This window comes from Talpa occidentalis, unplaced genomic scaffold, assembly GCF_014898055.3.
Source record: "Talpa occidentalis isolate TD23 unplaced genomic scaffold, MPIMG_talOcc4v2.1 talOcc4.5, whole genome shotgun sequence".
Taxonomy (NCBI): domain Eukaryota; kingdom Metazoa; phylum Chordata; class Mammalia; order Eulipotyphla; family Talpidae; genus Talpa; species Talpa occidentalis.
This window is the reverse complement of record NW_023604861.1, coordinates 118,855,980-118,879,022: the sequence shown is the minus strand read 5'-3', so window position 1 is coordinate 118,879,022 and position 23,043 is coordinate 118,855,980. Positions and strand designations below refer to the sequence as shown.

Below are 23,043 nucleotides of genomic sequence, written 5' to 3'. Positions count from 1 at the left end.
CAGAGTTTCTGCTCATCTACTGTAAGAGGAACGGCCCCCAAGTGGCCCCCAGATGAGATGGTAGGGAAGGGGTGCCTCCACTCATCTCTTTTTTTTTTTAAAAAAAGGTTTATTTATTTATTTATTTATTTATTTATTTATTTATTTATTTATACAAGCACTGGGTACAGTCAGAAGCGCGGGAGGGTGAGAGAATTCACCAGAGCCAGAGCGGGGAGCAGAGCAGGCAGAAGGACCGAAGCTCACTGCTGAGGGGAGCAGCGGGCGGCAGGAGAGGTCCACGCGCCATGTGGGACCCTTGCCCGGCGGCTGGGGATTGAACCAGCGCTGCCGAGACTGCGGGCAGCTTCGCAACCCAGCGCTCAACCACTGCACCACTGGGGAGGCCCTCCACTCATCTTTAAAAGGGGTGTCTGGGCTATACTCAGGATGAAGATCACAGCTCCAACAGAAAGAGGTGAGCCATTGTTTTTAAGTTAAGAAAGTTAATTTAAAAGTTTATGCTGATAATATTTTGTGTGACAAGAATTAAAGGTTACATATCCTTGTGTTCTCTTGATAGGGACTGTGAGCCTAAGGACGAGAGTTTTTGACCCTGAATCTGGAAATTCCAATTTGGAATAGATGGTATTTCAAAGGTGATCGTGTCCGTGTCAGTGGTTTGTAAGTGCTCTCTTTTCATTCTAAAATACTAATTCAAAAAGCCATTCTTGTGACAGAATTGCAGTAGTGAGACGTGTACACACTCTTACTCTTACAAACATAACAGCTTGCTCTGCCTATTTAAATGCCATTTTTTGTTGTCTTGTCATTTTAATAATGTTACTTTTTTTTTTTTTTTTTTAGGTCTCTGTGTATTCCGGTACATTTTTTTGTTTTGTTTTGTTTTTAGCCATTTAATCCTCCCATGGCACTCAATCTTGAAAAATTAATAAAGTAATTTCAATGCAAACAAGTGCAGTATGGTTCTTGTATGACAGGATTATTCTGTAGGTTGTTTGATGGCTTCGTCGTTTTAGGAAAAGTGTGTACAGTTATCTTCTCCCATCTCCCTCAAACTGAAGCATCCCATTTAAAACCTGATCTTCATAAAATGAGGAGCCATCACAGGCCACACTTTGTGGGCCAGCTGGCTACCAGTGTTGCCCCCGCCGGCTGCAGGAAACAACCCTGACAGCAAGCCCCTGCCCACGACGCGGGGAGCACACGTGGCCATAACATGCAGAATGTACTAAACATTTTCTCTTGAAGGGTAGTGTGTCCTGGGGGTGATGAGCGGGGGAAAGTCCAAATTCTAGTTAGTTCCAGATGATTCACCACACAGAAAGCATATTCTCTCACTAGTGTTTGGATCTTAGTAAATAAAGGGAGTGTTTTGTTTGAATTCTGGCAAAACAAGGAGATGATAATCGATCAGGAATTCCGTTTTGGTTTCTTGCCCCCCCCCCCCTCAGTTAAAGTAATTGCTTAGAATGGTAAGGCTCTACTTCAGGATATCTTTTTGTAGGATCAGTTTTTACCATCTTTTCTATGGTCTTAGTCTTTGCTGTCAATCTTCTACTCACAGGGATTTATTAAAAACAATGGTTGGTTTAAAAAAAGGGGAAATACAGACATTTGACCACTCGTGTGTTTTCTCCAGTGTCTTATAGAGGCAGAGCCTGGCTAACGAATACTTTTTATGACTTTGCCTAACACAGGAGTCACAGGCCTGAGTGGGTTCCTTTTCATTTATTCCTTCTCCCTGTTCCTCCCCAGTATCTCTTTCCCTTCCGTCCCAGGCTACTCTCGAACTGATTCCTGTCCTGCATATCACGTGATGCCAGTCCAGCCACATCCTCCTGCTCTTTCATCCTCCTGGGGAAGACAGTCACCTTGATTTATCTTGGGAGGCAGTAGGAGGCCCTGAGCCCAGACTGAAGTCCGCTTCTTCATCTGTTTACTTAGTCATCAGTTTGGGCTCTAGGTCCTTGTTCTTCCCCAGCTTCTGGTTCCAATGGAGTGGAACTTCTGTGTTTGAGGATTTGGAACTGGGTACCATGTCAAGATGCCGCCAGCCCCCTCCTTGTGTGTAGGTGGGACCCAAGTCATCAAGACCCCTGGTGCTTGCAGCATTAACTGCAGCGGGTGACCTCAATGGTGTGCACATCCTGGAGCCTGATTTCATGAGTCTTGGGATCCTGCAAGCAAGAGAAATTGAGAAATCAGAGCCTACGGTATGGACCAACATTCCCCGGAGTTAAAACTCAAAGGACACAGAGATCACAAGAAAGACACCAGGAGAGTATGGGAGGCACCGAATCAGACAGAAGCAAAGGAATCTGTACTGCAAGAGGATAATTTTACTGTGGAAGGTTGAAGAAGTATGGTTGCCTTCTGAAAGTGACATTCTGTTTGTTAGGGTGAAATACATCAGACCTTGAAAATGACTGAGGTCAGAGAACTGTTGCAACACCAGGAATCAGAAGTATGGAGTTGGCAGGGTCCTCAGAAAAGCGTCTCCAAGCCAACCCCCTCATTTGATGGATTAAGAACCGAGGCCTATGAAATTTCGTCATGTTCTCTTATGTTTTTTACTTTTCCTACTCTGCTCCTTCAGTGACTTCTCTCCTTTCTTCTGAACTACCCAGAGAGCTTGAGGGGCTTTCCTCTTGCCCACTCTGGAGAGGCCTCTTGGGGGGTCCTTTTGCCCTCCCTTCCTTGTGTCCTTGGCGCTCAAGTAGTGGGCATAGAAGGCCCATTGGCCTCTGCTGAACCTTTGCCTCCCTGCTCCGCCCCCACCCCATGCAGGAATCTTGAGCCCTCCCCAAGGGGGTGTGAAGCCACTGGAATGTGGCACTCTGACCCCTGGCAGTCAAGTGTCCTGGATGGACCTGGCCTGGGAAACAGGAAGGACTCCTCAGAGGGGGCAGAGTGCCCATGGCCTTGGGGTGGGACTGAGGGAAAGGAAGTGCTGGGCAATGTGACCTCCCCAAGTAGACCCAACAGATTCCCACACCCCAGGGAACCGGGCAGGCAGCTGTGTGGGCCTGGGCCGGCAAACTGAACAGGCAGGTCTCCTCAGGTCAGGCCACTGGCCGTAGGCCTCCTGCAGAGCTTTGCCCAGGGTGGGGCAAGGGTGGGGGCAAGCTGCCAGGAGCACCTGAGGTGAACAGGAGAGGGCTGAAGGGAGGAACCTTGTAGGAGGCGAGGAAGGTGGATGGAAGGATGTGAGTGGTGGAGATTGGATACATTTCTCATAAGAGAAAATTATGTTAGAAGGTGGAAAAATCCTCCTAAAGAGACTTCTATCCCACTTTGAGGACCTCAGTGTTTTTTAACATGCTCTCCTTTGGCAAGAGAGAGTCTTGGCAAGCCAGGCTGTTCGTAAGGGAGAGATGGCTGCATGTTCAGGTGTGAGGTCAACTGACTCTGACCCTGTTTAGTTTCCTGTCCATGGGGGAAACCTCTTGACCCCCTCACTCATGTCAGTTCCCTCCCTTGAAGATGTTTTCAAAAGCTGAGGCTGAGCCTCAGGGTCTACTCCATGGAAAGGGAACCTTGTGCCCTCCCGGCCTCCCAGTTAAATCATTTTGCAGACTAAGGAAGTGCTTGAAACTGCCTCCTGCAAACACCTGGGAAACCACGAGCAGGTCACGCTTATCCCAGGCTGCACATGGGGCTTGCCAGGATGCAGCCAGCTCTGTGTTGGGGATGTTTAGGTTGAATTCCATACTTGTGGGCAGGGAATCGAAACAGTAGGCAGGCCATTCCTGAAACCCCTGTTTAAGATGAGAGACATCTGCAGTGCCACCATCCCTGAGGGGTCTGGGTTGCCTTTGCCTCAGAACCTTCCCCTGTTGAGACCAGGGTTGCTGTGCATGGTAGTTCCTGCTCCCTGGTCCTGCACATTGCCCTGAAGCCAGGATGCTGATCTCTGGTCCTCCTTTCTCACATGACCTTATCCTGTGCTCTGGGAATAGTGGTCCTGATGCTAGGTGGAAATGTTTTGGTTATTACTCTGATTCATTGAGTTGGACTGGGGTTTAACTGTGCACATACCTTGGGGAGAGTGTTCCGGGCAGATGGCACACGAGTGACAAGACCCAAGGCTTTGGTGACCTTGGAAGGGCAAAGATGCTCACAGGCCTCTGGTAGTAGTGTGAGGGTCGGACTGGACCTTTTAGGCTAGTGGGAGCTGTCAAATTTTTTTTAGACAGTGTTGATACCATTAGAGTTGTCCTCATGGGGACCCCTGCTCCCCAAACTGAGCATGTCATGACTTGGAGCTGGATGTCTCTTAGGTGTTGGGGCTCAATAACTAATACAAAGGAAACTACAATTTTGTGAGATACATGCCAGTGTATTTTTTAAACATGTTCTTTGTGTGGTTCATTTCATATGGAAATAGGGATTAAAGCATTGATTGCTATGTAAACCCAAGATAGCAGTATTCAACTTCTGGCTGAAAGTGAGGAGCCCTGCTTTTCATTGTCCCCTAATCTACATTTGTTTCTTTGTGCAGAGTTTTGGGATGAATTTCAAGGACTTGATGCCTTTTAAATCAGTCAGGCCCTGCATTGCATGAGGTTTCTTAACCTCATTGTCTCTCTCATTTTCATTTCTAATTTCTATTTATCATGGAAACATACAGTAGAAATGTGGATTTTAATGATGTCTCAAGGAAAATATAACTGGACATAGTCATCAAGCCTTCACTTAAACTGGGAAACAGTAGGAAACCATAACCTTACAACCCAAAAGAGTGTTTATTGAATATTGTTGGCAATTTGTGCTTTGTCGTCGGGACCAGGTAGATAGCAAAAGATTCATGGTGTGTGTGGGAATAGATACGATTACACGGAGATATATATTTGCTTCATGGGAGTTCAAAGGATTTGGTTTTTAGACATGATATTCTCGGTGATATTTCTTTGTAGAACTGTACTGGAATTAGTGGCAAGGATCAGTTAGAAATGTAATGGTTGGACTTAAACTTGATCACACTTTGACTTCTTACCACCTTCCACTTGGTTTACTTTGAAGAATTCCGATAATGTCATTAAGGTAAAGTTCATAGCAGTCCTCAGGTTGATTTGTAAAAGCACTTCTTACAAAAAAATAATGGCTGACTGATTTCACAAGATTAATAGCCTGAAAAGATTCCTTAATGCTACTTACAGATCATTACACCTTCTAAAAATTATTATTTGTGCCTCAGGAGTATTAATCTATATGAAGGCATTGTTAACAAAGAAACCCTTGTTTCCTGCAGGACAGAATAGTGGAGTTCAGTTTATTTTGCTGGATTTTCTGTTCTGATGGTCCCAAAGCTTCTCCTGGAGCTCCATTTGTGTTGGCTCAGCAGGTGTCAGAGAGAGGCTCTGTCACCCCTGGTGCCACTCTGGCTGTGGGCTCAGGCTGGCGGCTGGAGGGTGAGGGGGAAGCTTAGCTCCATCTCTGCTTCTGCCTGAGGCTCAGGTCCCCTGGACTCACCTGATCTTGAAATCGTACCCACTCCTGTGAGCATCTCACTTACCTGTTCCTTCAGGTCCTCCCATCGGACCAACCTGTACTGATGGTCAGACCTGGGTTGTGCAGCTTCTCACCTCAGCTAGATGGCTGGTCTGTGGACAGCACCCAGGGGAGACCCGGCACGATAAAGCGCCCTGGAGATGTTAGCTTTTGTCAGAGGAGCCCTCGGCATGGTGATGAAATGTGCTTTTTATCCGTGCTAACTGTTAGTTATTTTGGTAAAAAATATATATCCTCCAAAGTGCTTATTTTCAGAATACTGAATTCTGTTTGTGTTTGAAATTCTGGTCACATTTCTTTTCACAGTAGTGGGTCACTTTTTTTTTTTTTTTTTTTTTTGGATGAGTGCAATCTAGGAAAAAGGCATTTCCATATCTAACTGCCTGTTTTACCCTTGGTCATTTGACTAACCGATTTTAGATTACAGCTTAATTACTATCCATAAAATAAGACTTGCGTTTTTCATATTAACAAGTACCTTTCTGGCAAGAAGCAGTAATACCGTTTAATGGTCAGGATAGACTGTGGTGGAAAAGGAGATAATAGAGTTTATTATTTAAGGTGTTATTTATCTAACATGTTTGAGGAATATTACATTCATTCAGTCATTAGGCATGTCATCTATTCATTGTTACATGAAAGTGTTGGTTTAAAAATGTTGTGATTAACAGAAAAATTAAGTTAGTATTTAAATTTCACAACTAGAAAGATGGTGATCCAAAGATGCTTCTCAGTTATTTCTGAACAACTTCCTTCCCCATCACCAAACTCATTATGCAGTAAAAGTGCCACTTTAGATTTTGATTGCTTTGTTTAAATTCAAATTCTCTGTCCTGAAACATACCCTTCCCCCTTTATCTGTTTTAAAATCCTGTGAGTCCACTAATAAAAACAAAAGGAAAAGTAGATAGATATTTAGCTTCAGAGAACTCCCTTTCTGGTGGAGGAGATTAGATGAGCCATTTCATTATTCTGCCATAAGTGCAATAATTTTAATAGATATATAATTGAAGTCCTGCAGAGAGTAAGAATTCAGTCCCTGTAGAGGGGAAGAACCTGGAGAAAGTATTAAAGACTGAAGAGCAGTAAAAAGCAGGTAAAACGAAGATGATTATTAAGCAGAGTCCAGTGTGTGCAAAGCCATGGAGTCCTGAAAGTGCCTGCTTGTTCAGGGAGCACGTCTTCAGTAACTCTTGGGGGAGTAGGGGAGGATTGGACGAGATAAGGTTGAAGAAAAGGATTGGGACCAAATCTAAACAGGTTCTGTGTTCCATGCCACGCAATTGCCAGGTTTGTTGTAGACTGTTGCTTCCCAAATCCTTTTCTTTAAGCAGTTTGAGAGGGCTATTCTTACTACGCTGCACCTTCATAGGAGAGTAAAACTGTGAACCAGGTACATGAGGGATGGCTAATCACCTGGCTCATACAAGGATGGCTTTAGAGTATCCAGGTGAAGAGAGGATGTGAGAAACAATTAAGACACTTCTCCAGAATCATTTTCCTCTCAACTAAGCTGTATTAATTTTTTTTAAAGTTTTATTTATTTTTATACAGGAGCTGGGGTACAGGCCAGAGGTGTGGGGGCTGAGAGGTTTCACCAGAGACAGAGCGGGGAGCAGAATAGGCAGACGACCGAAACACACTGCTGAGTGGAGCAGCGGGCATGACAGGAGAGGTCTGCTGCACCATGTGGGATTCTTGCCCCCTGGCCGGGATCGAACTCACACTGCAGAGGCTGCAGACAGCTTCACAGTATGGCCTTCAACCCGCTGTACCACCGGGGAGGCCCTAAGCTATATTAATTCTTGAGCATCAGTGCACTTGTTAACTGAAACCAATATTCGTTCAAGCTGACTAATAACCATGGAGTTACAAGTTTAAGGGACATTCATGCTCAGAGAAGACTTGCTTAGTAATGACATGAGCCTGACTAGAAGGTCAGCCCAGCTCTGTGGAACATGGCACAGGGAGATGGACTGAGGTTTTCCTTAAATATTAATGAGATCCAATCTCAAAGCAGAGGATGGGGAGTTGAGGTCTGCATCATATGCTCAGTCCAGCTGCCATCTGGTAGAGAAGGAAGAATTCTCATGAGCAGTAAAACACCTTTCTGTTATTTAGTTTCAATTGTTATTTAAAACAACTTCAGAATGGTAGCCATTTATGTCTGAATTTTAGTAACTTGGTGAAACCAAGCTGATTTGCTGTATGGGACTGGTAATCATGAACAGCCTAGGAGATGCTTTAATGATCTTTTTTAGAATCAGATTTTTAAATTTTGTTAACCACTTCTGTTGGTTTTCTCTTTTACATTGATTTTTTGCCATATGTTTGTTCAAGGTCACTCTGAACTAATCACCAGACTGGAGTTGTGGTCAGTGCCCTCTCCATGGCATCCCACCTCTGGGGCATCTTTTTCTGTATGAGGTTTAAAATCATTTCCACTTTAGAGAAATCATGGAGTAGGGGAGCTGTGTCTGTAGGTACTGCCTCACTCCTCGCCTCATCTCTGCTTGTTTTGTGAATTCCTTGCTTTTAAGAGAGATGGCTTATCCTCTCTTATGCCCTTCTCTCTTCACCCACTAAGTTCTTACTATCAAAAAAGGAAATTGCCCTCTACTCTACAGATGAAACCTTTCTCTGTATTTTCAGGATTCCTAGAAACATTCTCTTCACATACTCGGTATGATTTTGGTTAGAATGGTGGAAGATTGTATGTAAGCTGCTTTTTCCTTCCATTTTAAAATTCTTAGCACCTTCCTCAGATCTTGATGTTTAATACTAATAGATACCAAAATCTGCTCGAAGAGCGTGCGAATGAATGAATGTACGTTCTCTAGTTTATTCTGGTTGTCCTCTGTTGTATTGCTGATAAAAATTATGGCAGTGGAATATATGCATATTGTTCATGGATCAATACTGTTAATTAGATCGCTACTGTTTTTCAAAGATTTCCCCATCTGAACATGGATGAATGGTCTTGTTTGCTATGTATTTAAAGGTTTGCATCGGTTAAAAAGTTAGTCTTCAAAAAATATTTGTGTGCATATTTCAGTATTCCCATTGTTTCCAATACAGACTGTACATTCTTGTGTATAGCTAGCTACATATGCCTAGCATAGTTGGACTTTATGGCAATGCCTGTAAAACAAACTTTTGTAACATGAATTATTTCTACTGATAACTATCATTTTTGCTCTTCCTGCTTTGCACTGATTAGAGCAAGAGGAAGAGGGAAGAACTGGCTTTTGCAACATGCGCCTTAAGCTCAGAGCAGAGAGAATGAAAGCTCACTGCATTCGATCACTCCTTGAGCAGAACTGAATGCCTGATAACCGCCAGCCAGGAGCTGGGGGAGTTAAGAGCAGCAATTTTACATTACACTGGAGTTTCCAGACTGGCATGGAAAGAGATGCCAGTATTAGCTATTTGCATCTTACTGTAGCCACAGGGATATGTGAACAGCTGGAGAATTAATTTGATATATATTCCCAGAAGCTTCTCCTCTGCCAACAGAATTCCATTACTGTGAGCTTCTGAGTGTGTACTGTGAATTTGTTTCTTGCTTTTTAATATCTGCTATAGCATATTTCTGGTAAGTGGATTGCCACATAATGGGATGTAGCTATATCTTGGTTTGGAGTAAACTCCATTAACCTGAGCAGATACAAGGTAGAAAAGGTAAGACTGAATATACATGTGCCACCTGCCTTCCAGGAGCCAGAGATTTCCCCTGGACACACAGTACTTTGCTCAATAAGAGCAGTCATACACCTGAAAGGTTTGATTCCACGTAGGTGGGATTTCAGACACCAGCAAGCAGATGGAAAGTTATTTTGAAGAGCAGAGAGGTTGCGTCTAGAACCAGGTGGGCCAGGGGAGCTGTGGGTGGGCCCTAGGGCTCCCAGGCCCGAGGGATGCCTCCATTGAAGCCACTGTTTCCCAGACCTGGAGTTGGACATGTCTCCAGCAGTCCTCCTAGCTGCCTCTTTCTTCACATCCATTTCCTCAACGCTGCCTTTCCTATGCTTGGATTGCAACTCCTTTCTAACTAGCCTTTACATTCAAAATCTTTTATAACACCTGTGGGAGGAAGGAATTTCATGCATCACTGAAAACATTAGGAGATATTTTGGAGCAGAAAGACCAAGTCTAGTATGAGACAACGTGGCTATTGGAAGTACAGGTGTTTGTGCTTTGGCACCACATATATGCTCTAAAAAGAAAAAATACTCACTACACTAAAAATAAGATAGCTGTTGGGGGTCATAGGGTGAGGAGCGGGTCGTGTAAGACCTATGGCACTGTGCACACGGAGGATAAGGTAAACAATAGGAATCCAATTAAAAAGCCTGACTCGGGTTAAGCCGCCCCAGCATTTGCACCAGGTAGCATCTGCATGGAGCTGGAGCAGCCCGTTCTGTGCAGCGTCACACGCTTCTGCCCCAGCTCATGCTGCTTCCCTGAGCACATTGAAAGGCCTTGACAAACCATGCCTTTTAATGGAGAACAGTGTCACCAAAATCCAACCTAAGATTCAGGGTTAGTTTCTTCATCATGATTTTAAGATCCAGGGAAAGATGTCTCTTGCCTTTTCGCTTGCACTTGCACCGTCCCTGGCTAATTTAAGGTAGTGTAAGTACAGCCACTGCGGCAGTCATTTCTTGCACGCCTTCAAGGATGGAGTTTCAACAAGATTATCAGCCTTTTTCTGAAGTGTTCACTTATTGCTAAGATGTTTCCTTTAATTGGGAGAACACTTGCTCCTGATCTTTTTCATAACATTTATGTGCTGGGGAAATTACATAAGAACCAACACATCTTCTGCACTTTACTGGCTTCATTTTCCTTTTCCTAAATGATGTGTTAGCGAAATCACTCTAAAGAAACACATTTTTATGAGTCACCAGTAACTGCTAGGGGGAGAGGTGCCAGTGCCCTTTGTTAGCTCTCAGCCCTGGATCCTGCATTTCTCGGCCCAGGTTACACCAACAAAACATACTCTTTTTTAAATTTTTTTTTAAATTGAAGTAGCATTGCATTATAATATTACATAGGTTTCAGGTGTGCATCACTGAGAATCGACGTGTGTATGTACTGCATTAAGTTCACTGCCAAAATTTCAGTTTTCAAAGAGTGAGCCACAGAGTCCTGGGAGTCGAGGACCTTTTTTCAGGTGGCACTCTGGATGTCAATGTTTGCTCTGAAGCTGCAGGAGCTATGGCTGCGAAGCCGCTGGCATCTTGGTAGGAGTCATCTGTAGTTCCAAACTGTGCTTGTTAGTCTTCTCATTTTCTCCACTGTACCCTTGGAGTAAATACCAATTACAAAATTAGAAGTAAAATAAAAAATCAATTACCCTCAAAAAGCCCTTGATTGAGGCAAGTTATTAATTTTACTAAATCTCAACCCTTGGTTACAGTCTTGTTAATATGCCTGTGAGGTGAAAAGGGAGCTCTGCGTGGAGTCCTGCTGTGTACTGAAGTTGGGGGTTGTCTCAGCGAAAAGCATTCTGCTCAGAGATGTCTTAATAGCCAAGTGAGATGTCGGGTTAGCTGTTCAATGTAACAGATCCTTCACTGTAGTATTTGCATTTGACCAGGCATGAATTTTAATTCACACATGGAATTATAAGATTTCTCTCATTTTGTAGTTGGAGAAAATAGCATCTTGATTTGGTGTCTCACAAACGTAGATGTACACATACAGGGCTAGCCGTTTTATTAACCTTTCTGGCCTGGAGACTGCATCTTGTCGGATGTCGAGTACCAAGAGAAACTACCTAATATGGATGGTTAAAGGCCAGTACTGCTGTTTTAACTCCATTTTTTCTTTCTCCCTGACCAGCCCAAGGAAAACCCGGAATTTATTTAATGGAATCAGAGCCTTAATCTTTTCGTTGTGTCTGTGGATTTATACAGGAAGAGAGGTTTTAAAACATTGAATTTGTCAAATGCTGACACTATTGGACTTCGATTTGATTTCTGTCATTAAACCTCACAAAATTTTTGCTTTTGGTCTGTTAGATTGTTTTCAAGTATCAAGTTCTATAAGAAAAGAACAATTATTGGCCCCAAAAGCGTGTTGTACTTGATTCTATATAGCAGTAGTTGCGAGGGAAACGATTTGCCAAAAAAGAAAATGTTGAGTGGGATGGGGCATAAAATCGAAAGGGTTTCGTCTCAAAAAAAAAAAAAAAAAAAAAATCCAAACAAAAAACCATGAAAACGAGTAAGACGTTTCTGGCTTCAGGATCGGATGCTTCCTGACTGGACATGGTGGCCATGACATTCCTGAGGGTGGGGATGGGGCGTTCAGGCCTCCTGTGCATCTTCAGGTGCTGCCTTTCCCATCCCTGCTACCAAGAGGCATCTGCTGAGAAGGGAGCAGAGCAGTAACACGGCAGGGAGAGCTTCAAGGGCAGCTGTCTTTTAATTCTGATTCCACATTCAGGAGAAATGGTCTTCCTGTGGGGAGGCAGAGAAAAGCATCTGGCAGGGAAAATGAATTGGCTCTGAGATGGACTCCTTGGACAGGCAGTTAATGCCAGCCAAGTGATGAGAGGGGGAAGTCTTAGCACTGGAAACTAATGATAGATGATGCCTGGTGAGCAAGGTGCCAGAGCATGTCCAAGCATTCCTTTAAAATGTGTGCCTTATCAATGCTATATAATCTTCAAAATACGATGTTTGTGGTATAAACATTTCTTTATTTTGAAACATAGCTTTCCTGGTGATGTGTGTGTATATGTTTGTTCATGTATATCTACATATATATTTTTAAAAGCGCTTTCTGTTCAAAAAGCTTTGACCATACTAACAGTGACAAGAACATGAGTGTACATGTAGCAGTGAACAGCGTGCTAAGTCTGGAGTGAAGGGCTTTCCATGTTGGATAAGATCCAGCTCCTGCCCATGAGGACTCTCTAGTGGGGAAGTGTGACTTATGTGGAATCATTACCACAGGGGACAGGAAGGCTGTGCAAGTGTTTGCTGGAGCTTGAAGTAGAGAGCAGTTTGTAGTTGAAGAAGTCTTCTCAAATGAGATAACATTTGAACGGGGTCTCGAAGGGTGAATAGGAATTATCTGAGGAAGGAAAAATGGACATGATTCTCCATGAGCCAAGGTCTGGAAGCAGTTGCTAAGGGTTTGTAGTAAGAATCTCCATGTGTCTGATGCCTTAGGTTATGTGAGGAATTGGTGAAAGATGAGTGTAGAAATGAGTCCAAGTGTCTCCTGAAGAACTGTATTTCTACAAAGGAGGTTTGGACATTTTCTTGGCTAGAGAGAACCACTAGAATTTTTTTTTTTTTTTTTTGAGGAGTATGATTCTGATGAGGAATGATGGTGGAGGGACAAGAGACTAGTAGCAGGGAGACAGGTTAGTGGGTGTTCAGGTTCTTGAGGATCGAGTGTTGTCTTCCGGGAATTGTGATCACGATGGAGGCAAGGCAGGTTTATTGAGAGAAAATTCAACAGAATTCACTCTATTTTGTGGCACAATAACTGCACATTCAAAAAGAGTAATAAAGATTTATCAGAATATGATGAGAAAGAGGAAAATCAATTTTCAGTGGTTCAAATGTTCCTTGAATTTTTTACATGTTTGTAAGTTTCTAGGATTGCATTGTCTTCGAGTTATATATTTGAATTTGCAGTCATGGCAATTCTTTCATAGCAAATTTCACCTAGCTGAATTAGGCCAGAGATCCTAATAGCATGTCAGCTGTTAAACACAGAGACAAAACATCTTTAGATGTACCATTTTGTTACGTATTATAACTAAAAACTAAATATCACGTCTCTGTTTTGAACTGTTTGAATACATTCCTTTTCAGCTTTCCTTTCAGAGTAATGTAGAAATTTGTGTTGTCATGAAAATAGGAAGGTACTGTGTGTGTACATGTTTTATGTATGTTGCTTCTAAGGGCAAATACAAGATAGATAGGAAAACAAGCTTCAAAATGTAGAACTTAGGTTTTTGTTTATATTTCTAAAATCTTTTTACAAAGAGCTGAATCTTTGATCAGATATGTAAGCCTAGTCTTCTGAAATCTTTACACAGTAGGTTTTCTAGTCTCCCTTTTCAAAGAATCGCCTGAAGTTCTTTATACTATAAATGATGTCTTCTAAAGACCCCTTGACAAGAAACTTAGTGAAGAAGTCTTTTGCCTAAGCTATATAGTATGTCAGTGATGTCACCAGGAGTAAAAGTTGGCCCTATAAAAACCAGAGCCATTTGTTGACACTGTCATTTATTAAAACACATTCTTGAGATGGCCTCATACCTTAGTTTGAACAACGGGTTTAAGGTATCTTAAATTCAAGCACTTTCAAAATTTCTCTCCAGATAGGGTTATCAGAAACATGTTTACTATTTAACAGTCATTGGCCGGTCAAGGTGCTCTAAAGTATCTACTAGAGATAATGTGAAGAGGAAGGAAAATCCATGTATGGTCCAGGGATTTATAGAGAAATAGTCTGGTTTCCTCTAAGAGATGTTTCTGTTATGGGGAATATGATTAAGAATGGAAACTGCCCACCATTCTGTTATGTCTGTTTCATCTGAGCTGGGTCTCAGGAAATGCTGATTTTAAAATCTGCTTTATTTCTTACAGTCTCTCCATTCTATGAGCAGGGCACTGGATCGCTCTTAGTTTCAGAATTTGGCAATCTCAGCCCCACTAGGCTGCAGCCCTTAATTTTGTTGTGGTTTTGACATTGGTTGTGGCCAGGAGTGGACTTTAGCATCTACTGAAACACATCTGCGGACTCTCTGCGCTGTCTCCCACTCTTGCATCTTTTGTGGTGTCAGATTTTTTGTTTGTTAGCTGTCCTGATGTATTAAGTGGCAGAGCTTATTTAAACTTGAACCTGGTCTTGACCAGATGGAGTAAAGAATTGCGTCTTAAAAAATAATTTTGTAGATTAATGAATGCCACTTCTGTCATTGTTGAGTGTGGGAAAATCTAGCAATCTTTGTGTAAAATTTAAAAAGTTTAAAGAATGTGGATTGTTTTAAGAACACTTAAGAGAAGTTGTGTTTGATCTCAACTTTGAATATATAGCTATTTAATGTCTACATGTGTAGCTGTAGTTCTGCCTCCTCAGTTACTAGGAGGCTGAATTTCATTTGTAAAATTGCAGCCCAACTGGCTTTGGTAAATTGAGGTGTCAAAATTGGATGTTAATCTTGACATCCTCATATATTTCTGCTTTCAAACAAGCCCTTTGAATGACGCTCCAAGCAAACGTTACGTGGTTAATTGTTTTACAGATGAGAACTGGGATGATGACCAGCTGCTTGGTTTTGAACCATGCAATGAAAACCTTGTCTCTGGCTGTAATATAATCAACGGGAAATGTGAATGTGACACTATCCGGACCTGCAACAATCCCTTTGAGTTTCCAAGGAAGGATATGTGCCTTTCAGCATTAAAGAGAATTGAAGGTAAGTACTTTCTTATCTTTCACAATTGTAAGCCTTAGCATTGTAGAGCTCTATGCAGTGATAGTACTTGAGCTTGTAAAAGCAAAACTTACAGAGACTGGGGGCTTTTGTAATTCCAAATAAGATGTGTAACGCTGTCCAGGTTCTGATTTGATGAGGTGTGTGTGTGTGCATGCACACGAGCGTTTCTTGGGAGTTGTGGGTGGTACTGCTGTGGTCGTGTGAGCAGGCTAGTTAGTTGGTGCCAGCTTGCCTCGGTCACCTCTGCATAATGGATGACTTCACAAGTGGTGTGCTTGAGACCAGCATCTGTTGTCACCAGGTCGATTCCGCTTGAATGGTGTTCCATGAGGAGAGTCTGATAATTAGAAATGCAGCTCATCTGGCAACAGTGTCTCTTTAGAAGAGAGGGGAGAGTTGCATGCAGTGACAGTGGAAGGCTTAGGTTGGTTTCGCCATGGAGCAAAATCACATAGGTGTGGATGGTTATTGGGCTCTTTGCCTTTGAAATAAAGGCAGAAATAACACTGAAGTAACAATAAAATCATACTAATATGGCCCATAACTTTTGTACATTCATGCATAAAACCTTGAAAAAAAGAATGAGGACTTGAAAATGGATTTGTAACTGTAGTAATTATGAGTGGTGTATAGCCCCAGAACCTGGTGCCATAGCAACCAGAGTTTGCAAAAGGTAAGGCCTGGGCTTGGGTCTCAGTCCATCCCCTTACAGCATTAAACAATCTCTTCATCCCCAGGTTCTTCTTGGGGAAAAAAGGGCAAATGAAGGTTTCTTACATATGCCTTTAAACTCTGAAATGATGCCATTCTAAGATAAAGAGTTTAGAGATTAAGCTTAGAAATTCCAAAATTCAATCTCATAAGGACAGTAGATCTGGACTGAGGCTTTTGAATTGTTTTACGTTTCCAAGTCATATTCAGTGGTAGTAAAGAGGAAGAGATTTCCAATAGCCTTTAAAATAGCATTTTTCCTTGCAGCTACCAGTGCTGTTGAATCATAGAAAAAGAATATAGTAGAAAATAATAGAAATAAAAGCTTAGGACTGCAGAGAGTCTTAGCTAAAGTCAAAGTCCTTGATTTTGAAAATTGAAAACTGAGCTCGACACACATGACCAACTTAGAACTGACTCATGTAAAGTCCAATCCTTGTCACCTAACGATGGGGATTTGTTAGGTGATTGTAGCTGTGGAAACGACATAGGGTCCTGCCTGCTGCACACCTAGGATCTGTGGGGACCAAAGTGGCTTGTCAACCAAAACATCATTAAGTGACACATGATCCTTCTGTCAACCACATCATGGTGTTAGACAACATCATCAGTTTCCCAGCCCATTTTTATTGTCTTGGGGCTTTTTGTGCTCTCCTGACCCCAGTGATGCCGCTAGCCCCTACAGGGTGTTTTGTCAGCCTCAGTATATCAAGTTTGAGGGATATAGATGAAGTGGTTAAATGTCTATTTAAATAGATTGCTCACACATATTTAATATCACATTCTATAAAGTGCAGCAATTCAGATTTTTAGTTTTTTGCTGACCTTACATTTCACAAAACTGTCTTATTCAAGTGTTCAGATGCATCACTGCCACTGCCTTTGCTCAGCAGCCTTCTGCATCATTTAACTTCCTGTTCCCAGCACACCTTCTTCACTACAATCTGAAATGTTGGAGAGGCAGCTGATTTTGGTCTGAGTTATCACAAGAGGCTTCGTTCCAAAACCAAAATATCTTTCCACATAAAACTAGAAAGTTGCATATTTAATTAGTTAGGTATATGTATGATCTTTACAATACACAGATTAATTGCATTGATTTTTTAAATGATGCTAAAAAGGATGCTTACAAGATTCAATACTTCCCATCTTGAGATCATTCTTTTGGGAATAAATATTGTAACTAATTAAATCTCTTAACCTTTTTTTTGTTTTTTTTTTTTTAATGGGTCTGTCAGGTGACCTCTATGTAGTCCAAAAGTGGGATTGGTTGAGATCATTTAAGGTTAATGTTTTTTCTACAAATAGTATTTTGCTTTTCAAAATGAAGCACCCTATGGTTTTCAGGATTTTTTAAGAAGTCAGTATTTAGCGGATTTCCCTTTTTTGAGATACAGTTTGGAAGGAGGAAGCCCTAGTTACATTAACGTATATTATACATATGAAACATTGGTGAACGTGCAGAACTGTGTATAATTAAGTCGTTAATAGCAGTGGAGGCATGGAATGCTACAGGGACTGGGTATGATAAGGTATCCTGGAGGAGGTAGGTCTGAGCAATTAAGAATTTGGATGGTGATGGATTCTAGGAAAAGGAGAACAATGTGGACAAAAGGGTAAAATGTAGAATTGAGATTTGCATGAGTTATATTTGAGACACTTGGGAAGCTAGTCTAAAAGCATAAGGTTTTATGTTGTTAGATAATAGGAAATAAAGATGAGGAGGCAGAATGGGCCCAATTATGAAATGTCTTCTATGTGGTGCAGGGAGCGTAAGCCCGGTAACATGAGCTATCTGAAATCATTTTAAGTTTATGAGCAGAGAGAAGCAGAGCATGGCAAAATCAGTGTTAAGTAGAGTGGAGCTGCGGGGGGATGTGGTTGGATTAGCAGAGGGAGATAGTATAGTCAGAGGCTCATTGGAAAGCTGTTTTAGTTATTTAGATATAATGTCACCGGAGACTAGAGGGGAGCAGGGAAATGGCAAAGAAGAGGTGGACGCACACCATCTTGATAGAAAAGCCTACAGTATCTGCTGCCAGATAAGGAAGAGCTGAAAACACACAAAGATGCTTCCAGGGTCTCTAACCTAAAATAGTAGAACAATAGTGCAAATAATAGAAATGGGAAAATGCCCTTAATATATTTTGTGATAAAGTGGAGCTGAACACAGGGTGTTAGAGAGTTATGGGGAATTTTTTAAAATATGGGAGATATTGCAGAATGTCTGAATGATGACATAAGGGATGTAGTAAAATGGGAGAAACCAGTTAATGTAAGAAAGGAGATGATTGTAGGAGTAAAGTCTTTCAGGAGGATGAAGAACAAAATTGTTTCTGTTTCTTAGAGATGTGTAAAACAAGGTCATCAGCTGACATTGAACTGGAAGAAAAGTTGTGACAAATTGAGGAGGGAGAGGGAAATGTGAAAGTGACATCTCAGCAAGAGAAAACTTATCAGGGAGATGTGTTGGGGTCACCTGCTAGTGCTGCCGGCTTACTTGTGTTAGTGGTTATAAATTTGAAAAGAGCAGATGGTACAGTTGTGTACTTTTCTCTAGCCCTGGTTCAGATGGCGAGGTGGATTTAACCATGGTTAGGATTTTTCTAAATCTAACACAAAGAGAAAAGCATGGGAGATTAAAGATTATGTAAGAGAGTACTTATGGTGGTTGACCATGCATTTTGTGAATAAGCTATAGGGTCAGTGAAGAGGTGGTGGAGTTGAATCGTTGGATGGGGAGAGAGCTAAGGAAGTGGGCATGAATTTGTAGTCAAGATTCAGAGATGGACATGATATTGGTTGTGATGAGGACTTTATCCAGATGACCCTGGGCACAGTGTTGAAGAGGGGTGGGGAACAAGGTCTTTGGAAGTGGGAGGTCAGATGGCTGAGCCAGACTGGATTGCCCAGCCTCATGATGAAGTCGCCAGAACGAGTAACAGCAACTGAGCAGAAGTTCTGTCAATAATGCAAGAACTATAAGCAGATATGACATCATCTGATTGCATGTTTCGTGTGAACAAGGTTTTATTTTCTAAAGAGGAGAAGAATGATCTGAAAGTGGCAATGAGAACAGAGAGGACATGGGCCCCACCCCCAGGACTTATGGAATGTGGGAGATGGAGCTATCCCCACCCACGAGGACTTCTTGGGACAAAATTTAGTAGAGTAGGCTGGTTTCAATTAGCACACGAAAGTGAAGGGAACATCTGGAGAGGAGAATGATGGCAGAGGGAATTTGAGTGATGACAGACTGTGAGTCCTAGAAGGCACAGTAGAAGGTTGGGAGGGGAGAGTGCAGGGCGTGGAGGATTCTGCAGAGCCAAGTGAGGATAAGAGTCCATTGATGATGGATGATCTGCTAAATTTAGACTTGGTTCCAGTGGTCTCTTAGGGAAAGGTGAAGGGCTTGGTCTCGTCAAATAAAGCCTTTCTTTGAAGACTGTTCTTTGGGGCAGTTTTTATAGTATTAAAATGAGCAGTGCTGGCCGTGGTGTGGGAGGGATAGGATGCTTGCCGGAGCACAATGAGAAAACATGGAGGTCCACTTCTGTGCTGTGGGTGTAAATTCTGGAAGTGAGTTCTAACATAAGCTACAGCATTTTAAAAAAATTATGAAATTCTTTGTTGAGCATATCTTTGTCATATTTATAGATGTATGGAGAATACTGGCCATTTCTGGGCATTGAAAAGGATCTTGTGTATTATATTCACTTAAGAGGGAACATGTGAGTCCTGGATTTTACCAAATATTTTCTTTCCTAAAATATAGGAATGCATTACTGCAAAATCAGTTTGTCTCAAACACCGAGGATACTGGTTCACAGCCAGCCATGACTTTGAATGGGATGATTATCAGAATAACTGTATTTCCCCAAGAAAGAAGTTTGACTAAGGGAGTAAACCTCTCAGTCACTTCACCTTGATCTTAAATCTTGTATGTCACTCTACCAGTGCAGCCCTGACTTGGTATGTACTAGACTGAGCTCCACAAAAGTTAAATTGCTCACCAGGAGTCAGAAGAAGGGCCCAAACGAGCAAAGTAGCACCATTCTCTGCAGGGTTTTCTCGAGGGGCCACTCGTGGTATGGCAGTTGCAGATAAAGTCAGTCGATACTTAAGACTTCATGACACAGTGAATAAGTTGGATGTGTAAATATGCATATGGCTCCAAGTTGAGATCAATGACTTTTATTTTCTAAGAATTACTGAAATTCAGAATGGTTGTAATAAATTCAAGATTTGTCACCAGGCCTTGAATAGCCAAAGGCATAGCTGTGTGGGATCCGTAAACTGTGTTCCTCAGTGTGCTTTTTAGTCATTGCTACATCACTTGTCATGTGGTTTCCTGTGAGAGTATTCATTAGGTGGTGCTTATTCAGAGCTGCACAATGAACATTTTACAAAAGGAAGAAGACACTTAGGGGTTTAGAAATCCCTCTCGTTTTAGCTAAGAGAACTTAGAGGTAATGTTAGATTGTGTATAATTTTAGGCTCTGTTAAATGATTTTCTTCTTTAGAGAAAAGACAATCAGAGATTGGCATGTGATACTTTCCGTCACTGATATTGAGTGGACACATAGAATTGTTATACATTCTTAAGAAGGACAAATCAAGGAAGACTTAGTGGAGGAATGGGCACTGAGTCCAACTCAGAAATATGATGGGTTGGTTCAACAGAAGGGAAAGGAGAGTTTGGAAACAATTTTGGAGATAGAAAAGAGAGGATGGATAGAGGGGTAAGCTAGGAAGAAATTCCTCAAATCAGCAGCTGTAGTGACACTGGCCTTGGGGAATGTGTTAGGGGAGTATCCCAGAATCCGGGAAGGAGGGGTGGTTGGCCAGCTAGATGCTTGAGGGCCATGGTGACAGTGATGAGCTGGGTAGATCTTCGTGTCATTTACTAGGATACAAGGAGAGCAGCTTTATGGGAGGTAGAATGAGGGGAATATTGAGTTTGTTTTGTTATGTTTGAGGTATCTATGGAGAATCAGGAGGAAGATGAGTGTTATGGGTCTGCAACTCAGAGATCAGGGCTGATGATAAGGACCTGTGAGTCATTCTCAGAGGGAGACTGCTGTTAGTGCCTTTGAGTACACAAGTGTGGTGCAGAGTGTGGGCATTGTAACGAAGATTACGGTGACAATAATGTGGATAATGGGGAAAAAAGTAACTGGCACTGCCAGGGCACCAGAAGTAAGCTGAAAGGACCCGTGAGATGAGGCAGGATGGTGGAGGGCTCAATGATAACGTGGAAGGAAGCCCAAACACTCTTAAACCATTGCTGACCACAGCCTGCAACGTGCTGTGGGCCCTCATGAAACTGGGATGTATAAATTGGAATATGTTGTTTTAATTAATTATTCATTGACTAATTTGTATTCCCTTGTTTGAGAAAGCCTTTACAAGTGACTGTAGATGAGCTGATCAGACTGATAGCCGAGATTAGAGCCATTCAGAGTAGGAGCATGGACATACTCAAATAATTAAATGCAAAGGTAAAGAAATAGCCTAGTCAGAGTCTCACTTAGTCCAGAAGAATCCTTCCCTCAGGATTTGCTACAGCTACCTTCTGAGGAACCTCCTTTCATTTTAGAGCTATTTTAACAGTAATTCATTCATTCATTCCTCCAAAAAGTATATATTGAGCACATGCTCTGTGCCTGCTCCCCTCAGAGTCTACCCCTTGAATTTGTTTTCCCTTTAATGGATGGGCCTTTCTCTAAATGGCCTTAAAGGTGCAGATGCATTAATTGAATCACATTCTAGATGCTCTCAAAGCTTCCTTTCAATTTTTTTTTAAAGACATGTTGGAAATGTCTCATGATATTTCTAAGCATTTTTCTACTCTGGAAACTTTAACTGTGTAAAATTACATTCACTTAAGTAGAAATCAAAGGTTAGAAAGAAAATAAAGAATTTGTTTATATGGAGCTTCATATCTTTTTTTTTTCCCCCGGCTGCTGAAAACTAAAGGAAGTTTGATTCCGCATTGTATGGCTATATTCTCTGAAGCAAAACTAATTATGACACAGAGACAAATGTCTTCTATTTCATAGACTTTTTCTTTCCGCTTCTACGAACCTAAACAACATTTGCTTCAGAGCTTTAACTTTTATTATTCTGTGCTCTAAACTTAGTATTTCAATCCTCCTTAAGGAAATGTTAATACTTTGTGAGTTTCTTAATACAGTTTTAGCTTTTTACGTTTTTTCCCCCACACAGGAGTGAGTGCTAAGGTTTATTCTGGTTGTTGGCTTTTCCTTGGTGTGCACTTCCTACGGTACAGCCTTGGCCGTATGTGGCCAAGTCACATATTCTAACTCCTGATGCCAGCTGCACAGTGTGTTAGTAGACAAAAATGTAATTAGCAGTTAGAAAGAAACAGGACAGTTTGCCTAAGTTCATAGAACGTTTTTCCTCAAAAGTTGTTTGGTCTTGTGGGTGTGGGTGTGAGCAGGGAGGGAGGGATACTCATTAAAAAAAAAAAAAAAAAAAGAACTCTGAAGAAAATGTGTGATCAGATGGTGCTGGGCATGTCATAGAACAGTCTTTCCGTCTCTGAGACAGTGCAACAGAAATTCCCTCTTGCCACAGGGACTGTGCTGCATGGGGACACTGAGCTGTAAAAGTACAGGGGTGACAGATACCCCCAGCTCCACCCAGCCCTGCTCCCACAGTGTTCCAGGTGCATGTGAGGTCTGGGTGTCATGCACAGAGAGAATCTTCTAGGTTTCTTAACCTTGAGAGAGTTTAGCTGTACCATGGAAATCCTGATTTACCAGGACTCATGTAGGATTGGGGAACCTGCATTTGCAAGAAACCCCAGGAGGAATGGTTGCCACTGGTTTGTTCATCACACTTGGAGTAGCAAAGCCATAGAGGGTTTCTGAATCTGTCTCCGTGCACAGAGAAATGGATTTGTTGTGCAGGCAGGAAGAAAACATCTGGTCTTTAAGTCATTTTCTAGAAGTTACTTTTGATTTCTACTAGTTTCATTGTTTTTAAAAACATAACATATGTTATAAATGGCTTTACTTCAAATATTAATATATAGTAATGATTTCATTATGCAGTAAAAAATATTTTCCCCAAGTAAGTATTAAAAGAAATTAAGACCCAATTGAAACATTTCATGGTGTATGTTTGTATAGGATCATGTGGTAAGGAATAAACTAAATCCCAAGACTTGGATGCTGGGGAGATTGTTTTCAGTGGAAATGACCCTTTTTATAAGTTGACCCATTTGATCATAGCTAAACTTGAGAAATATGTCTATGGATTATGGACATGGATTTTTGGATTTATGTCTGAATTTTCTCTTTACAATTGATCCTCCTGCA

At 41.8% G+C, this 23,043-nt stretch overlaps 1 protein-coding gene across 1 annotated transcript in view; it reads left to right on the top strand.

The window, feature by feature from the left end:
- Nucleotides 1–23,043, top strand: part of CRIM1 (cysteine rich transmembrane BMP regulator 1) — a 171,368-nt gene that overhangs the window by 20,741 nt on the left and 127,584 nt on the right. Inside the window, exon 2 of the mRNA XM_037528236.2 lies at nucleotides 14,792–14,965. Coding sequence (XP_037384133.1) covers nucleotides 14,792–14,965 — 174 coding nt within the window. The remainder of the gene's footprint in view (nucleotides 1–14,791; nucleotides 14,966–23,043) is intronic.